At 40.5% G+C, this 17,510-nt stretch overlaps 2 protein-coding genes across 5 annotated transcripts; one reads left to right on the forward strand and one right to left on the reverse strand.

Moving 5' to 3' along the window:
* Positions 1-384: 384 nt before the first annotated feature.
* LOC118235521 (sorting nexin-12-like) lies at positions 385-9,072 on the reverse strand. 3 transcript variants are annotated; one of them, XM_035432951.1, is made up of 6 exons: positions 8,821-9,072; positions 6,837-6,932; positions 5,918-6,042; positions 5,268-5,358; positions 4,813-4,823; positions 385-2,952 (listed from the first exon to the last, which is right to left on the reverse strand). In XM_035432951.1, the coding sequence occupies exons 1-5, from the start codon at positions 8,983-8,985 to the stop codon at positions 4,818-4,820; spliced, it is 483 nt and encodes a 160-aa protein (XP_035288842.1). In that variant the 5' UTR covers positions 8,986-9,072; the 3' UTR covers positions 385-2,952; positions 4,813-4,817. The 3 variants fall into 3 exon arrangements, with proteins under 3 accessions (XP_035288842.1, XP_035288841.1, XP_035288840.1); XM_035432950.1 differs by lacking the exon at positions 4,813-4,823; XM_035432949.1 differs by lacking the exons at positions 385-2,952; positions 4,813-4,823 and having other exon boundaries at positions 5,256-5,358.
* A 1,656-nt stretch (positions 9,073-10,728) lies between these two features.
* Positions 10,729-16,977, forward strand: LOC118235519 (forkhead box protein O4-like). Of its 2 annotated transcripts, XM_035432948.1 has the most exons (3): positions 10,729-12,102; positions 12,339-13,738; positions 14,030-16,977. In XM_035432948.1, the coding sequence occupies exons 1-2, from the start codon at positions 11,701-11,703 to the stop codon at positions 13,707-13,709; spliced, it is 1,773 nt and encodes a 590-aa protein (XP_035288839.1). In that variant the 5' UTR covers positions 10,729-11,700; the 3' UTR covers positions 13,710-13,738; positions 14,030-16,977. The 2 variants fall into 2 exon arrangements, with proteins under 2 accessions (XP_035288839.1, XP_035288838.1); XM_035432947.1 differs by having other exon boundaries at positions 12,339-16,977.
* Positions 16,978-17,510: the final 533 nt, after the last annotated feature.

The raw sequence follows: 17,510 nt of genomic DNA on the forward strand, positions 1-17,510 counted from the left end.
GAGACCCTAACTGAGCACGCCCTCTTTCCACCACTGATGATTATACTGACATAATATTAAGCCGACAGCACCTTGCAGAGCTTTGACCTGACTTAAACTCAGAAATCTGTCACTACTGTTTAATTTTTTTTTTAAACCAAGTAGCTAATTTTGACAGACAACAGTGGCCAATATGCAGGGTGAGCAAGCAATGAAAAATGGAATTACGATTTACAGGTGGGTTCTGAGACCAAGGAAACCTTTACAAATCTCAATATAAAACATCAAAATGTTAGGCTAAATTCACAATATTTTGAGGATCACTAAGCGTCACCATAAAAAATGTCATGTATATTTGAAAGTCAACAACTTAAATACAAAGTCATTTTTTCATAGACACATTTCTTCATTTTCACAGTGGTTTAATAAGAACATGATTATCTGACGTTACATTCCTCACAGCAGATATGAACACGAACATAAAAAAGACATGGCAGCAGTTATGTATACAGAAAGCTGCTGAATAATATACAATGATAAAGCAAAGTTGTGTTACACAATGATAGAGCAAAGTCGTGTTGATATAAAATCTTCAGTCTGCTATTTGAAAGCAACCGTTTAATGGGAACATACAGAACAGGAAGACATGGTCCATCTCATTGGTGCGTGCTACTTTGTATCTTACATTGTCATTAGCAAACATTTTTATTTTTAAAGGGAATGCCCAACAATATCATTGTAATGGTCCATCACACCATTGGGAAGACTTTTTGGGAGGGTTTCCATTGTACAAGTGGGAGGGGCCATTTACTGAGAATTGTCTCAAAGGAGGGAGATTGATGGCAGGGCAACTCAACTTCAGGATCTGGGGGTGGAATGTCTGCTATTAGGGGTGGAGTTTTCACTTGATTTAAACTGGACCCTGGAGGTAAAGCCACACATCCTTCAACGAGAAGCAAATTTGTAATGACCTCCATTCATTTTCAATGACAGCTAATTTTTTGCGTTCGCAAGGCATGCTGGGATAGCTGGCTATGCAAGGCAAGCCAGCCAAGTAACTGGAAGGATGGAGAACATGGCCCGACCAATCATATTAAAAAACTGACATGTCAATTGTACCCCACAGACCACAGAAGTGGATGTGTGTTCTGCTACGGAAGTGTAATTGCCCCTGTTATTTGCCATAGGCACTTACAATGTCCTTAAATATAAGCAATGTGTCCATAATACACCTATGTGACCACCATAATGCAAGGCAAGCAAGTCATTTCTGTCATGTCAGCCATTTGGTAGTTTTGTTATATTTTCAGAAAATAAAATGTCTCTACTGGCCATAGTATGCAAGCGGAATACATTTTCATACTGCATCTCCCCTTCCCTTTTATTACTGCCAGAAGCGGCTGATTATGGGAGGCGAGAGTGATGCCAGGTGATCTCGTTGAGGACGTGAGGCTTTACCCTCCTGGCGGGAGGTGCCAACCTGCCCGCACGGATGAAGCGGCGACAGGGGGCAATGCCACACCCTTCCTGGTCTGCTCCGACCATGGGGGTCTGCTCCTGCTCCGAGGGTCCCGGGCGTCCGTAAACGAGCGCGTCCCCTTGCTCCGTGCACTACACTGCCTGACTGCACTAATGAGCTTACTTCCTGAACCAATGAGATCATTTCTGAAATCAAGTGGTGTAGCGCGTGGTTGGAGCCAATACCTGCAGACACTGCAGCCCTCAGTTGAGTAGCACTGATGTGGGATTGCTCTATGTTCAGTTATTTGTGGTGGTATTTTTCTCTCTAAATACCTACATCTCTTTTATGATTAACAGTGTCTCCACAGCAGCAATACTCTGATTGCCATTTGACCCAGTAGATCACAGTTTCTCAAACTCAAACCTGGGCTGCCCTGTGTGTGGAGGTTTTTTTCTTTCCACAATTGCAATCTTGTAACAAACTGTTCTTAATTAGACAATGTATATTGAAATGATTAAGGCCACCATTTGCAAGAAATAGATAGTAATTCCATAAATAATCTTCCTTATTCACATTTCAGGTGTTTTAAGCAGACACAACCAACAATTAATTTGTAAATAAAACAAAGAGCTTTTGATGGGACTGTGGTTACACTTATCCGGTACAATGTCACATGGTTTTAATTATTTTCCAAACAATGACACAAAGTTAAAGTCCAAGCATGCTGCCATTAATCAAGAATGTGTGTGAACCGAGGTGCCAGGCTCAATGGTACAATGGGAACACATATAAAATCTGTTATCAGTGTCCTAACTACTGTGTCCTCAAAGTACATGTCGTCTACTAAGCATACTGCATATACACACACACCCACACACACTCTTAGTGTATGCAAAAAATATCCTCCATACTATTTTCCAACAGTACTGTGGAAGTGTCGCAAAACATTCCGCCCTTGCGGCCAAGCTCGTGTGTTCTTGCTGTTGAAGGAAAACGTCAACGAAGCTGTGCCTCACTTCTATATATATGGGACCAACACTGTTGTTTACTTCCTGAAAAGTATGCTCCCGAATATAGTCAGCAATACCCAGGAAATAAGTATATCATCCTGGGATTTTAAGTACACTACATTTAGAGAAAATTTTGCCCACTTAACTTTCTCATCCAGTGTCCAGAACAACTGTACTGAATAGTAGGCAAGTGCACTGATTTGGACACGGCCTATGTTTTTGGTCAAGATTTTAAAAAATAAAATAAAAAACAAAACAATTTTACCATAGACTAGCAGGCTGTCCACATTCTGTGTTGACTGCAGGATTGAAAAAACAGTGTCTTGCGGAGAACAGGGTGTGCATAAGGCGAGCAGCACCTTATTTACAAAATGTGCACGTAGCTGGGCGAGGCTGGTGGGGTCACCTGCGATGAGGGCAGTATGGGCTTTATCAGGATGAGAAGGCAGTATGGACAGCAAGGATCTGGGCTGAGTGCATCACATCTCTGCATCACTGGGGCTAGATTTAAGATGAAATTAAATCCCATGTCATTTCAATTTGTGTTTCATTATTCTTAGACATTTGCTATAGTTATTAGTTCCTCCTGGCAGTCCCTCCAATATACCTTCAATATAAATTCAGATTATCCTCATATTATGGCTGTTCATTTATCCCACAATAGCAATTAATCATTTGAGACAACATGCTTAGAATCACTTGACCTGTTGCTCCATTCCCCTGAAACACAATGAGAAGCAAACGGGGTGATTCTAAGGCTATCTTAAAAATAATATGTAGCTTGCATAATAGCCTTGTTTGGATCCACTGGAAATGGATGGAAATCCTTTTTAAACAGTACTGCAATTTCTACGTTGAAATTAAACTAGATTGTGCAACTATTTTATGTTCTGATTCAGATAAAATGTAATGACAGCATTTGCAGGAAGCCAGTTGGCCAGTATCATCGAGTCTGCAGTTTATCTACAGAACAGATCAAATGCTGTTCAGGGGAGGGAGGGGCGTTTCAGCCGGCCAGTATGATAGCATCTCATCGAGCACCTGCGCCCCCTGCTGGTTTATCGGGCACTCGAAATTCCTCCTGTTAAGCTGCTCGGGAGGTGTCTTCCTCAGACTCACATCTGCAAGCCCAATTTCAGTGTGTTAAGCAGGAGCTGCAGCTCATATCATGTGCTTTGTAAAGCACAAAGTGTGACTGGGTATTCCAAATTCTAGAGAAAAATTGAAACTTTTATGTATGTAATGAAAAGTAAACTGAGTTGGTCTCAGCGTATGAGGATGTACACCAGCAATGTTTAATGAATACATTAATTAAATTATGCATTAGTGTAAAAATTTAAATATATAATTTGGTAGTAATTTTGTAGTCCTTTAATATACTGAAATACTGTGGATGTGAAATGCATAGAATTCTACTATAAACTGAAATGCATTATGTATAATGTCAAATAATAAACTGTTGGTTACCATAAGAACAACTAAATACTGCAAACCATCTCAATTACAGTACTGTAATGTGGAGCAATAATCCAACATAGAAAAACAGTTAACTACTGCCAAATCAGCTGCAGATACTTTCCTGTTTGTTTTGCAGTGTGTAGTACCGGTCCCCATTACCAATCAAACAGCCCAGCCCAACTCCTCAAGATATCATCATCATGCACTTCTACTTTGTAATACTCTACACGGCTGAAACCCAGACAATCCGTCTTGGAAAAGTATATTTATATGCACCAAAAAACTGTATCTACACTTTTCCTTTTTTCAGAAATGAAAGAAAATATGTTTTTTTGCCAATGCATTCACCAAATTATTTTGACCTTTGAACAGCCTGTTTTGTTACGGCTACAGGAGGAAGCTTTGCTCTGGAATTCATGTGTTCTTGTAGACCCATTATCACAATAGTGGATCTAAGTCCTGGACATATTATACCACAAATTAAAACACAGATTGGCCAGGTTCCAGGTTTCAGCTAGAAAGATGGAGAACAAGCACAGGCGTTCAGAGGAGGTGCCTATGAACACCACCCAGAACCAATTTACATGTCTGTGAGTGTTATTGGGCAGTGGTCGGAGAGAATGTTCCAATATAATGTCAATCTGCAGATTTTCCCAAACATGCAGCTATCTCATGCAACCATAATATGAATGAACGCGGGAGGGAGTCATTAGCAAGTGCAGACAGAATTTGTTTAGATGCCAAGCAAAATAAAACAAACAAAAAAAGAAATCCTCAAATCTGACTGCCCTACATAATTTCATGATCTGCGAATTAAGATTTAATGAGCATGCAAAAAATGGGGTTGCCAGTGCTTTAACCAACAAGCATGATATTGATAAAATAAAACATCAGTAAACTTACTTTATTCATACCTAAAAAAGGAGGGAAAATGTATTCAGAAAAAGTAACCAATGACACGTGAACAGGCATCTTTCTAAGGTGCAGTCTAGTTATGTCGGATCACGACCAATCCTGCAGGCCTTAGCCACTCTACTGAATCTCCTTCTATTTTCATTTTAATATTTATAAAAGATCTCATTTGACATAAACACACACACAGAAATTACAAGTGTGTAAGCAGGTGAGACAGAGAGAGATCCTGACAGGCACAAGAAAATGTTACTCGATGAAAGTGAATTGCATCACTTACAAACTCACATGCACACACTTCGCTCAAAAATAAATGTTCATGTCATTTCTGCATCTCCTGAATGTTAAGGTGAAAGCGAAAAACAAGCAAAGATGTAGTGCATCCCTTCTCCTGCGACCCACCCCCAGCCCAACACCACCTCCGGCCCAGGTTCCTACTGCCGTACTTTTCCGGGAATGTAATTCCGGTCGATACTCTCGTCTTGCAGGAACATGTGCAGGCAGCGCTCGTTCTGGGCCAAGGGGTGCCCTGCAATCCTGGAGTAAGAGAGAGATCAGGTGACTTGTGGGAGACAAAAAAACTGAAGGCTATCTGTGAAGCTGTACTATTCCTGGATCAGTGAGAATTACCAGTTCTGGCCCTGTTTCCCATTTGCTCTGTAGTGAATCTGGCCCCTCTGAGTATTGGTAGATAAGACCAGGTGAAGCAGAGAAGCAGATATATCTTTTTTTTCTTTAGTTTTTCTTCCCGCCTTCAGCCCCTTTGGAGGGCAACTATATGTTCCTTCCAATTTACAGAGATCAAATACTTCCATTCTACCCTGCATTTCCTCTTTATCATAATATTCTTATTCCAGCCTTCAGGCTGATCTCACGGTATCCCATCTATCCTGATATACAAATAATCTAATATTTAACTGTGTAGTTTAGTTCTCAGAAGCATTATGTTTTACTGGTTATATCTTTAAATTCTAAAGACAGCACAAATTTAAACCTGAAAAAAATTTGTTTCGCATTTTCATACTGCTTCACTGCTGTTTGGGTGCGCTCTGAAATCACCCAACAGCACTGAAAATGGCCTCCGTAGCAGATGTACCTGTTGATGAACTGCTCCAAGCCCACCCGTCGCTCCTCTATGAAGGATTCGTCAAAGATGCCCTCATCTCCCCGGAAGGGCAGCTGTCTCTTCAGTGCCTTCCCAGGCAGGGGGGGAACTACAATCTGTGCAAGACAAAAGTTTTTTTAATTCTTTCATTTTCAGTCAAAAGGGAATGCTTCTATGTCAGTGGCAAAGAGCATATTCACACCAGATCACTGTAATTCAAAGAGATTAAGGAATAATGTGCACAAATCAACCTAACCCTTTCAAAAGGTTTAAAAATGAATATTTGACTCACAATTCTGTCTAGAAACCTGCTGCATACCAAACAACTCAAAGCTAGAGGGATCGTTCACATTCTGGGATTCTTAAAATCTAATTTCAGTTTCAGAATATGTTTTATTGGGCTGAGACAGTTTTGTGTGTGTTGTTTTAGATATTTAGAGTTTTTAGATGGCCTGCCAGCTTTTCAATGGCTGCTCTCAAGGGTTTGTGGTCTGAGGCTTGTACAATAACATTGTTTCCAGAGAGGCAGTACATGTGAATAAATTAACTTCATTGCATTTATTGACAGTATAAACATAAATATCAGTTCTTATATTATGCTTCTTTCTTTGAGTTAAGTGGTCTTAGGCTGTATACACTATGGGAAATGGTTCCAACCAAAAATAATAATATGAAATACATTTTTTAAAGAATAATCAAGTAATATACATATGTACAATCTCTAGATGCACAACATTGCTGTACAAGCCACTTTAGACTTGTTTTAAGGGTATTTTCTTCCTTAAGACCACAAATCCCCTAATGCCTCCATACCAGCCACTGCAAAGTCAAGAGGATGTCAGAAATTTATTTGACAATAGTCCAATATTGCTCCATACTGTTTAATATGTAGTTCTGTGCTTTCACTCACCTTACTGTCTCTCTCCAACTCATTCTTTAGCCATTCAAAATCACTGTATCTTCTTCGCACACAAGACTCTTTCAGTTTGAAGATAGGAAGGTTTGTCTGCATAAATAGATAAATAAATAAATGTTAAAAGAAAGGACTGGAATAGCCCTGCAGACAAAGCCTCCAGAACTAATAAAAGTACATTGAAAAAAACAGTTCTGAAACACCTGCTAAGGTGAAGGATTTGGTTTTCTTTGTAAAAGCTGGCAACAATGTTTTACTTCCAAATACATATTTTGGTTTTGTTGTTAAAAAAATGCATTAATAATAATGTGTTTCTTAATACTTTCTACTGGACCAAATGTTCCTGTTTTATGTAAATTGACTCCTGTTGCTCTCAGATGGTTTGACTTGGTCTTTGTTTCTGTGCTTTCAGCAAAAGGCTGTTTGGCAAATGTAAGAACCTGCAAGTCATTAAAACAATTATGTGGTTTCATAGCTGCTTTTATAATAAGTTCTTCGCTAGCCTTGACTGTGTTCAAAGTTTCTGATGTTAATGTGTAAATTCACCCCTTTTTGTTAAAATGATCTTTAACTGATTTTATTTAATCAAACTGTGATCGCTGAATAACAGCATCTGCTAACTTAATGTACTGCAACTGGTGAACGGTCATTTATAACTGTCATTTTAATATCAATTTGGTTCAGAGGAAGATTTGTAGGAATATTTTAGATATATAGTGTGTGCACTTTGTGTATGCAATTGACTTGGCTTTTTAATATTTAAAACATTATTTTAGCTTGTACATATGCTTAGACGTTTGGGGATATTACATTATCTGAAGAAGGCAACATGAGATAAGAAAGATGAAAAAAAAGGCCATGTTACAGGCACTAAAGTGTGGAGTATTTCTTTGGAACAGACCTTGTATAATTTTATTACATTTTGTAGATATACCTATTTTAGGACTTTTAGGACAGATGTATGAAAAGTAACATATGCTTTGTATAATTGAGTAACTCCACTTTATCATGTATAAAACGTTTTGGTGGAGACTTGCTAGTCTGTGTTTCGGAATGAACGTTGAGTTCCCCTGACGTGGGAATGATGACACTAAATCTGATGTAAGGACTACCCGTGAATGTAGCATAAACTACCATAAACTGTCCAAGTTATTTAAACCTTGCCCGCAGCAATGTCCTCGAGATGAAACTACGGATCAATTAGTTATATGATTGTGGACAAACGACAAAATTACATCAATGCAGAGAATATTCACCGTGATTAACTATGATAACTACCTAGCTAGCCAGCTAAGGATTTTGCAATGTAACTAACGTTTCTCAATGCAAACTACTTGCTCCCTTGAAACCAGGGACATAGGACCAACAAGTACTGGGGGTACTGATCAACGTAGATGGACTAAATATGCTACAATTTGGACTGCTAACAGTTAAAAAAATTTAAATAAAAACTACCCAGAGGCACTGTCAAGATTAGTTAAAATGTGAAACTAGCGTTAACAAGGAAGCGTCCACAGCATCAAGCCACCGCCTTAAGTCTGCTTACAAAGTCTAATTTGCTCTCATTTCCGCCCTCGTACACATGTATCTAGCTAACGTTAGCTAAGCAACAGACGTCTGAACATGGGTTACATGTCGTTTGTGCTTTTAAGACAATCAATAGCGAACGGAAGCACACAATTTAGCTTCGTAGCTCATTTGCAAACGTTGGATAGCTGGGCAGTGAGTTAGTTACCTAGTTAACCACTTAAACTAGCCATGTAGCTGCCTAGCTAGGTATCTAGCTAGCTAGCTAATACGAGCTAAAGGAAACTCCATCTAATACACTGTCTTGTTTTACATCTCACCCAGTTATACTTAGGCCGACCACAAATCTATAGTTTGATTTCCTCACTGCCCGGTAACACTAGTAGCCCAGCGTTAGCTTCCTTCAGACGAGCATTAAGGTTAATAACGTTAGCTAGTACACCCAGGCATTTACCCGCATCCGCACTTCATAGGTGGTGAAACGGTTCCGGCCTACTCCAATAGTCTGTGGGTCATAAACGTCGATTTCAAGAAAGTTACTTGGGGGGCCATACGCATCCGTAAGGTCCTGAGGTTTTGAGTTTAACCGGCGAGTATCAGCCACATTGGGTTCAGACATTTTCGGCTATAACTGGGCTGCCTCGGGATCCACAGAGCAAACTTGACGGCTACTGCGAAAACTACAGGGCTGCCCATTGTGAAACCACTACAGCCAATGGAAATCGAGCAATTGCGTAAACTGGAATGCGTAACCAATCACTGGTGATAATATGCTCACTTGCAAAAGGTTTGAAAGATCGGCGAATAATTATGTTTATACTGTAGCCCACTATTTGCGCAACATGCGATGATACATTTGGTGGATATATTTGGTCCAGTGACGAACAAATAGCGAATCTGTATTATATGGAAAAATATATTGGTGGAGGACTATCTGTAGAAACATAAAGGAAAACTAGGTTCCTCCAGATTTTGCGAACAAATGTCCCTTAAATTTGGTACCTTTTAAACCAAATTCATGTGCTATATCATGCCTTTACTAAAACAATCAAGAATGCATTCAGTCATAGTTACTTATCCATATTAACATTAATTTGTAAAAATAAATCAACAAAATATGATGAAATAATCTTTAGCTTTGGGCAGATCGACTAACAAATTCAACCGTACAATTAGTGGGTATTAAAATAATAGCCAAATCCGTTTGTTGTGGACCTACCCACGGAGGTCAGAATGACAGAATCACTAGCAATTCTCCGACGCACCTCTTCAACCAGTGTCTTGGCTCCCTTCCTATTCCCACCCCTTTGTAATCCTATGTAGCTTATTTATAGATCTTATTATGATATTGTAACGATTTCGGTGACGGACAGGCCAAACGGATCTCTAGGTGGATTCATTTATCCACTCATTTATTAAGTAGCGAAGTAGTGAAAGCATCGACAAGCATAGGATTTAAGGAACTGGCCACGCGCCAGCTGTGCGCCCTTTTATACATAGCTTGCGGCCTTTATCCAAATCATTGGGACCTTTCCAGGCGACCGATAACTGGCTGGCTAGACAGATTGCTTCCAGAGCTAGCAACCCACAAACCCGCAAGTAAACACGCACATAAACAGTATTGACAAGCTCTGGTGGCTAAAGCCCCTTCGAAAAAGCCGCAACAATATCATGGTTTATGGTTTAAATTAATGTTAGCTGTTTAAATCTCAGATTTGTATTCTGGTTTTGGGTTATCATAAATTAAAAAGGATTTGCCCCCTCCTGATTTCCTCTATTATCGAATATCTGTCACATCTTTTGAAAATATTTAATCTTAGACAAAGGAAAACACAAACACATTTTAAAAATAATTTCATTTATGTAATGAAAAAATATATCAACTCAGGTTGATGCAGTTATTTTCTGTTTCGTTGTAAATTGCTCTACATTAGAGGGTTCGCTAAATTAATGCAGTGTAATGTAACATGATGCATGCAGCGAGGTCCCCAGTGCAAAAAATTATCAGAAGTTATGCATTATATTACCCTGGGGTGAATTATAGCCTTTGTCATAGCTACTCATATTAGTAGAGCAGGTTTGGCCAATATTTTACATTTTGAGAAAGTATTTCCCTTAAGACTAATACCACTTAAATCCAAAAGGCACCAATACAACATAGAACGAGTTAAAGAATGAAAGCAACAGTGTGTCCTATTTCATTATAAATGTATGGAATGGTAGCCTAATCGTTCCCGTGGATTAAAAATTAGCCCAGTGAACAAGCACAAACAAATTATAATATTATGCATTTTTACATAGGATGTACATTTGACTCTCTTTCCCAGCAGCGCACCTTCGACGCAGGCGCAGTGGGAGTAGTCCCACTGTGGTAAACACGTCAGGAGGGTATCTGAGTCACAACAAAACGGATTGACTGAGGATGTTTTGCTTCTTGGATTCAAGAATACGCAATTGCAATTACCTATTGGACTGACAGCAAATACGACTTCGATCAATATTTAATACAAGGTAGCAGAATGCTTTTCTTTCGATAACTAAATATTACAAAAAATACCTAATGCTACCTAGTATTGAAAAATAACAGGAGTTAGTCCAAATAGCTATAGCTTGCATGTTGTCAGTTTTTATTAGAGAGCCAGGATTGTTTGGTTTGGAACAAGTGGAGACTGTGAAGGAAGTGTGCTCGGTATCGGTGTGGCCTGCTTGTCCGAAGAGCTGTTCGGACAGTGGCGGGGCGCAAAGTGGTGTGGAGAAAACTGGGAGAAAAACAAATACTAAGGAACAGGGACTTGCACTGACTGGTTTATATCGAGCAGTTTCATGTGCTGCGTTTTGCGACATGGGTTTAGCTGCAGTTTGGTGAGTTTGCGGACGTTGTTTGCAGCTAGCTAGACTTCAGATTTCGCAAGCGATTGTGTAACGCTCCACGAAGAATTCCAGAACGACACATTAACAGTTCTGGATGCTGAAGCTTGTACAAAAAAAATATTAGCCTACCTGTCGCTGCGTTAGTGAAGATTGGAGACTAACTGAACATTTCCCCATTATAACTGACACTAAGGTAACTAAGTAAACACTGGGTGGTGACGCTTATTTTAAAGGGAGAGACCGAGCCTAGTGTCATATTTTGTACCTCCTGTTTGCCAGAAAGGCGTTTGTTTAGTCCGCACGTCTGACAGTTAACTAGTAAATGCTATGTTTTGGAATTATTTGTAGCTATATATTTTCAGTCAACAGATGAACGAGCATTATATATAGTAATATACACAAAATTACCACACAGTTGTATCCTTGAAGTAACTAAGTTGTTGTATCAAAACAAAAGAAAGCCATGGAAGAGGATACGGTAGCCCATATTGACCCAGACTTTGAACCTCAGAGTCGACCGAGGTCGTGCACATGGCCGCTACATAGGCCCGACATTCCCATGGTCGCTCATGAGGGGACAGACGACGAGAAATCGACCTCAAGGGCTCCACCAGTCGAAGATAAAGGGGAACTGTCACAATTCCTGACCGAACCCGAAAAAGGGCATGCTTCAGGGGCCACGCAACGAAAGGGCACCTCTAGGCGCAATGCTTGGGGGAATCAGTCGTATGCAGACCTGATCAGCCAGGCCATCGAAAACTCTCCGGAAAAGCGCCTCACCTTGGCCCAAATATATGACAGGATTGTCAACACTGTGCCATACTTCAAAGATAAAGGAGACAGCAACAGTTCAGCTGGATGGAAGGTAAGCATGTATCTCACGCTGCTGGTTCTGGAACATTCCTTCTGAATTTAGACAAAAAGTGCATTTTTTATATAAATTAAATAGGCCTTCACAGTATGCACTCACATGGTAGCACCAGTGAGGCATACGACCATTCAACTGCATGTGAAATGTAAAATGTTAAGTGTGCACAAGAGAATAATTAAGTTATTGTGTGTGTGTGTGTGTTTGTATCCTTTCACCCCCCTCCCCCTCAGAACTCAATCCGTCACAACCTTTCCCTACACAATAAGTTCCTACGAGTCAACAATGAGACGGCCGGTCAGAGCTCCTGGTGGATGCTAAACCCTGAGGGGTCAAAGGGCACGAAGCCACCACGCCGACGTGCAGTCTCCATGGACAACAGCAGCAAGCTTCTCAAGAGCCGCATGCGTGCCAGGCAGACCAAAAAGCAGGCTGGGATGGCGGGGCCAGGAGAAGCGGGCGTCTCTATCCCAGCAGATGGCGCTGTGGACAGCCCCGGTACCTCGCAGCAGTTCTCTAATTGGGAGGTGCAGGGCAGCAACATCTTGTCCCACAGCAACATGGAAGACCTCGACGCGTGGACCAGCATCCGACCCCGCTCCAGCTCCAACGCCAGCACGCTCAGCACGCTCATGCCGGAGCAGGGAGACGAAGACCAGCTGCCGGAGGACGGGTTGTTTGGGGACTACTCAGCGGGTGGCGTGCCTTCCACCCTCACTGAGGCGCTCATGGAGGAACTGGACCTTATTGATGGATTGACGCTGATGGCTGGACAGAGTATAGGGGTCAGTTCCGGGCCTGCGCCCCAGGCCCCTCCCAAACCCCTACACTCCTCTGCAGCCACCCGGCCACCCCAGGTCACCAGCTTTACATCCTTCTCATCACTACAGACCCCCAAGATCCCAGACTCTCCGACCGATGCGCTGTCTTCCATCACACGGCGTGCTGGATCCAACTCCAGCTTTGGCAATGCTCTCTTTAGCCCCCTGACCAGCGGCAGCTCTCAGGAGGCCCGCTTCAGGGCCCATGTGCCTTCCGCTCTGGAAGCGCTGCTCACTTCCGACTCGCCCCCACCCTGTGATATAACAATGACTCTGACAGACCCACTCATGCCCAGCCATGATGGGGCAGGGCCGCTAGGTCCGGGGGTGAAGAATGTCAAGCCAAACTCAGTGACCACCACAACCCTGCAGCCGCGACAGCCATCCCAGTCGCATTTGGGTACATCGGTACCAGGTCAGTCCCAGGATGCCACTCTGCTGACAGCAGTAAAGACCCAGTTTACTCCAAGCCCCAGTGGTCGAAGTGGGGAGATGCTTTTTGGAGACAAGGTATCTCCAGCGAGTGGGAGTGCAGGCTCTAATGAGATGGGACTACTTGGGGGCCTGAGTTGCTTTGCGTCCAGCCAGGACAGGCTGCCTGCTGATCTGGACTTGGACATATTCCCAGAAAACATGGACTGGGATGTGGACTCCTTCATCAACAGTGACTTCATGGATGGAGAAGGCTTCGACTTTAATTTCGACCTTATGGTGCCCACCGGCCAAGGTTACCCAGGCCCGACTACCACTCAGGCATCACCCCGCAGCTGGGTGCCCAGTTAAACTGGCATTACCTATGCAGCTGGATCCAGGTAACTCAGAATCAGTAAGATGATAATGTTGAAGCTAATAACATTATAACCAGTAAAACGGCACAACACATATGTTATGCATGCATCCCTTAACACTCAACTACAAAGATACTGTAAATTATACTCAGTATTGAGTGCATTGAGTGTCATTGATCCCACCCCACCTCCCCTAAAAATCAACTCTTTCTCTCTCCGATTTCACCATTCCGGATCCCTTTTTCCTGAACATACATATCAAAATATAAAGAATTAAATATAGGCCTATTGAATTTTGGCATTTCTTTTTTGCAGGAGACACTTCCCTACACATGCTGTACCTTTGAAATTCATGTTCTGTTTAATAATGGGTATTTTACAAACTTATTTTTGAATATGCAGAGTGAAGTGCAGACAGTGCCCTGGCAATGTACCAAAGAGAAAGAAGGGGTGTAGAATTAAGGGAATTTATTAAAATTCTTAAGTAGCTATATTGAATGATTTGACAAGTTTGATAGCAGTAATGAAAAAATCTAAAAAAGTTTAGCAAAACAGTGATGATTATACACACGTACACGCACACACGTGTGTGTTATCCTCACTACTCATCTCCTGTTCTCTTATGCAGCTTTTGTTAAAAATAACGAGGTAGATGATGCAGGCAGAATAGACACTCTGACCACTCCTATTAGTCATGAAACAGCAGACTTTGATCAGAATACGTGATCAGAATCTCTGGCACTGGGACAGAGAAGTCTTCCTTATTCCCTCAGAATTCAGATAGGCTACATGGAGTGGGATTTAAAGATGTATGACAAAAATTATCATATTTTGATAATTGCACAAAAAACCAAAGAGTATGCAAAATCCTATGGTAGTGGTCATTTGAAAACTACACTCCTTTTGCAAAAATGTAATGGCCTTTATTTTTTTAACAAATCGTCATGTCTGTTTATTGGGCTACCAATGTGACCTTGAAGTGAATATCAGAACGGAACAGGCACGTGTGCATCAGACCTCCAGGACCACCAGGTCCCCCATTTGGAAATCACATACAGTGGTGGTGTACAGCATGAAGAAGGCTCACTAACCTTCAGTTTGCTTCCGGTGTGAACAGAAACATTTAGCATTTATGTCAAAATGCAGATGCTCTTCACATCACTTGTCAGCTTGTTTATATTTGATGTTATGTTTGATGTAGGCCTATTTCCACACAACAATTTCTAAATGAGTTAGAAGTTATTTGTTCTAATATGAAGACATTTTGGGAAATTTGTAAAGGGGACAGTCTTGGGCAATGCTCTTTTCCTCAACGTTGACAAGCTATGACAAGCTATCTGGTTGGTAAGTGTTCTTATGACATGAGGCAATCCTCCATTAAGGTTGTGAAAGTATGTGCTGGACTGTATGACTCTGAACATGCAGAAGAGTGGTTGAATCATAGAAACCCAGGAATCTACAGTATTTGGTAGAAAACATGAGGCTTAGTCATTTCAACATACAGTGCCATGAAAATGTATTTCCCCCCTTCCAGATTTCCTCTGTTGCATATTTGTCACACTGAATGGTTTCAGATCTTAAGAGAAAACGTAATGTTAGACAAAGGGAACCAGAATAAATACAAATCACATTTCTAATGTTATTATTTAATTTATTTAATCTAAAAAGTTATCAAGCACCCATATTACCCATGTGAAAAACTAATTGCCCTATTAGTTGCTTAATCAACCAATTAACCAAATTTAATAGATGATTACTGTAGATTCCACTGATTGAACACAGCCAGGCTTGATTTCAGCCGGCCCTCTTGAATCTGAACCTCAGTCATATTGAACATTGCCATCACAGTTAAGCAGTTACCACAAAGTTTCTAAAAGCATGCTGTGCCACGATCAAAGAAAATTCCAGAAGAGATGGGGAAAAAAGCTTACAAATGGAGAACACTTGGAACAGTGGTGAATCTTTCCAAAGGCAGTGACAACTCAGGATGTCACAAAAAATTTAATAAGAACATCCAAAGAACTATAGGCCTCTAGACTCAGCTAAGGTTGGGTGGTCATGACTACACTCCACAAAAATGGGATCCATGGGAGGGTAGGTAGTGCGGAAACCACTGCTAACCAAGAGAAATATCAATGCTCATTTTACATTTGCAAAAAAAAAAGCACCTGGATCTCCAAGCTTTTTGGGATAATGTAATATGGACAGATGAGTCAAAAGTGGAATTTTTTGCTTGACATGCATCCCATTATGTCTGGCATAAAGCAAATGCAGCATTTCACAGTAAGAACATCATACCAACCGTTAAACATGGTGGTAAAAGGTATATTTTTGTAATGCATAATGTTTAAATGTTTTGTATGAAAGCATGATCAAAGGTACAGTTTATTTTGAACATTTTGCTAAAGTAAATGAAAAGTGGGCAGCTTTGATGGATGTTTACAGTTTAGGGGGTGATAAAAATATGTATTTTAATAATTTGCTTACGTATTCAGCCATTTTCTTTTGTTTTGAATATTTATACATTTAAATACTCAAAAGTGTTGATTACATTAAAAAACCTTTTAGTTGATATATCTTGTTTCTTATTAATAAACCTGAATGCTGGGGAGTTTTACGTTATGAGTCCATTCCATTCATAAGGTTTCAGGCCTTACATTTCATTTTGGTATATTGTAAAACAAATATATGCCTATTCTCAGTAACTCAGGAGTTTTGTGTGTGGATATTGATTGCAAATTGGTTTGCAAGCCCAATACCAACATGGATGACTGTTATTTTCCCAGTACCAAAATGGACGACTGGTAGGCCTATTTGCTGCCAAGAACATCTGGGAACGTAAACAATTTTTTAAGTAATACCTTATGAAATTGTACCATGTACATAAAAAAAGCTGAAGCTTCTTACTATCACTCCATTTTTTTAATGAAAGTAGAATTTTGTTTAGTTAACTTCACCTGTTTATGTAGTAGAATTAACTTTCTCACTTAATGAGTTTTGCTTTTCATTTGAAAAGTGGTACATTGTAGTCTCTCCTTAAGTGAAAATTATCTGTTTTGCTGTGTCATTTTTGTACTTGAGATCGATGTTATGTTTTGTTTTTCTGTTTCACTTTGGGAAAGGGCTGGGCAAATGTATGTAATTGATTCCTTTGATAAATTCAGATTGCTTTTTGTATTATATTTTCATATGAAATTTACGTAATTACCACAGTGTCAGATTTCCAGATTTTGTAAATAAACAGAAATTTTCAGCACATTTAACTGATTTATTTTCATTACTGAACATTTGTATTGCATTGTCTTTTGGCCTTTTACTACTGAACTGGTCAAAACAGAAGTGGATAGAAGACCACCACCTGCAAATACTAATACCTCTGCAATTTCCAACACATTTGGTGTGTCCTTGTTTCTGGGCTTCAAGGAAGGGGGGTAAAGTTGGAGGAAGCTCTGTGTAGCCCACAGAATCTGTGAGCTTTGGAACACCTCACTGAATACCACTATACAATACCACAGAGAGGCACATAGATAACAAGGGGTTCAGTCAGGAGTCCAGAAAATAGAGTGGATGTTAAGAGAGTATAGATGGGTTAAAATCAATCTTTTACATTCAAGAAACAAAGCTTTACTGCTATATGCATATATCAGTGATGTAAAATACTAAGATGCACTACGTTTTCGGCTGTGTGTATACTAGGCCACAAAGGGGCACAAAGGTCCAAGGAGGAATACATCTCTTAAAGCAGTGGTAACCAACCCTGTTCCTGGAGATCTATCGTCCAGTAGATTTTCACACC

Source organism: Anguilla anguilla, chromosome 9 (assembly GCF_013347855.1).
Source record: "Anguilla anguilla isolate fAngAng1 chromosome 9, fAngAng1.pri, whole genome shotgun sequence".
NCBI lineage: Eukaryota > Metazoa > Chordata > Actinopteri > Anguilliformes > Anguillidae > Anguilla > Anguilla anguilla.

Excerpts from the sequence above, each read along its gene's own strand:
- LOC118235521 (XM_035432949.1), bottom strand. The coding sequence starts at position 8,985 with ATGTCTGAACCCAATGTGGCTGATACTCGCCGGTTAAACTCAAAACCT. Across the intron at positions 6,933-8,820 it reads CCTATGAAGTGCGGATGCGG|ACAAACCTTCCTATCTTCAA; the intron begins GTAAATGCCTGG and ends CTATTTATGCAG. Across the intron at positions 6,043-6,836 it reads AGTTGGAGAGAGACAGTAAG|ATTGTAGTTCCCCCCCTGCC; the intron begins GTGAGTGAAAGC and ends TGTCTTGCACAG.
- LOC118235519 (XM_035432947.1), top strand. The coding sequence starts at position 11,701 with ATGGAAGAGGATACGGTAGCCCATATTGACCCAGACTTTGAACCTCAG. Across the intron at positions 12,103-12,338 it reads ACAGTTCAGCTGGATGGAAG|AACTCAATCCGTCACAACCT; the intron begins GTAAGCATGTAT and ends CCTCCCCCTCAG.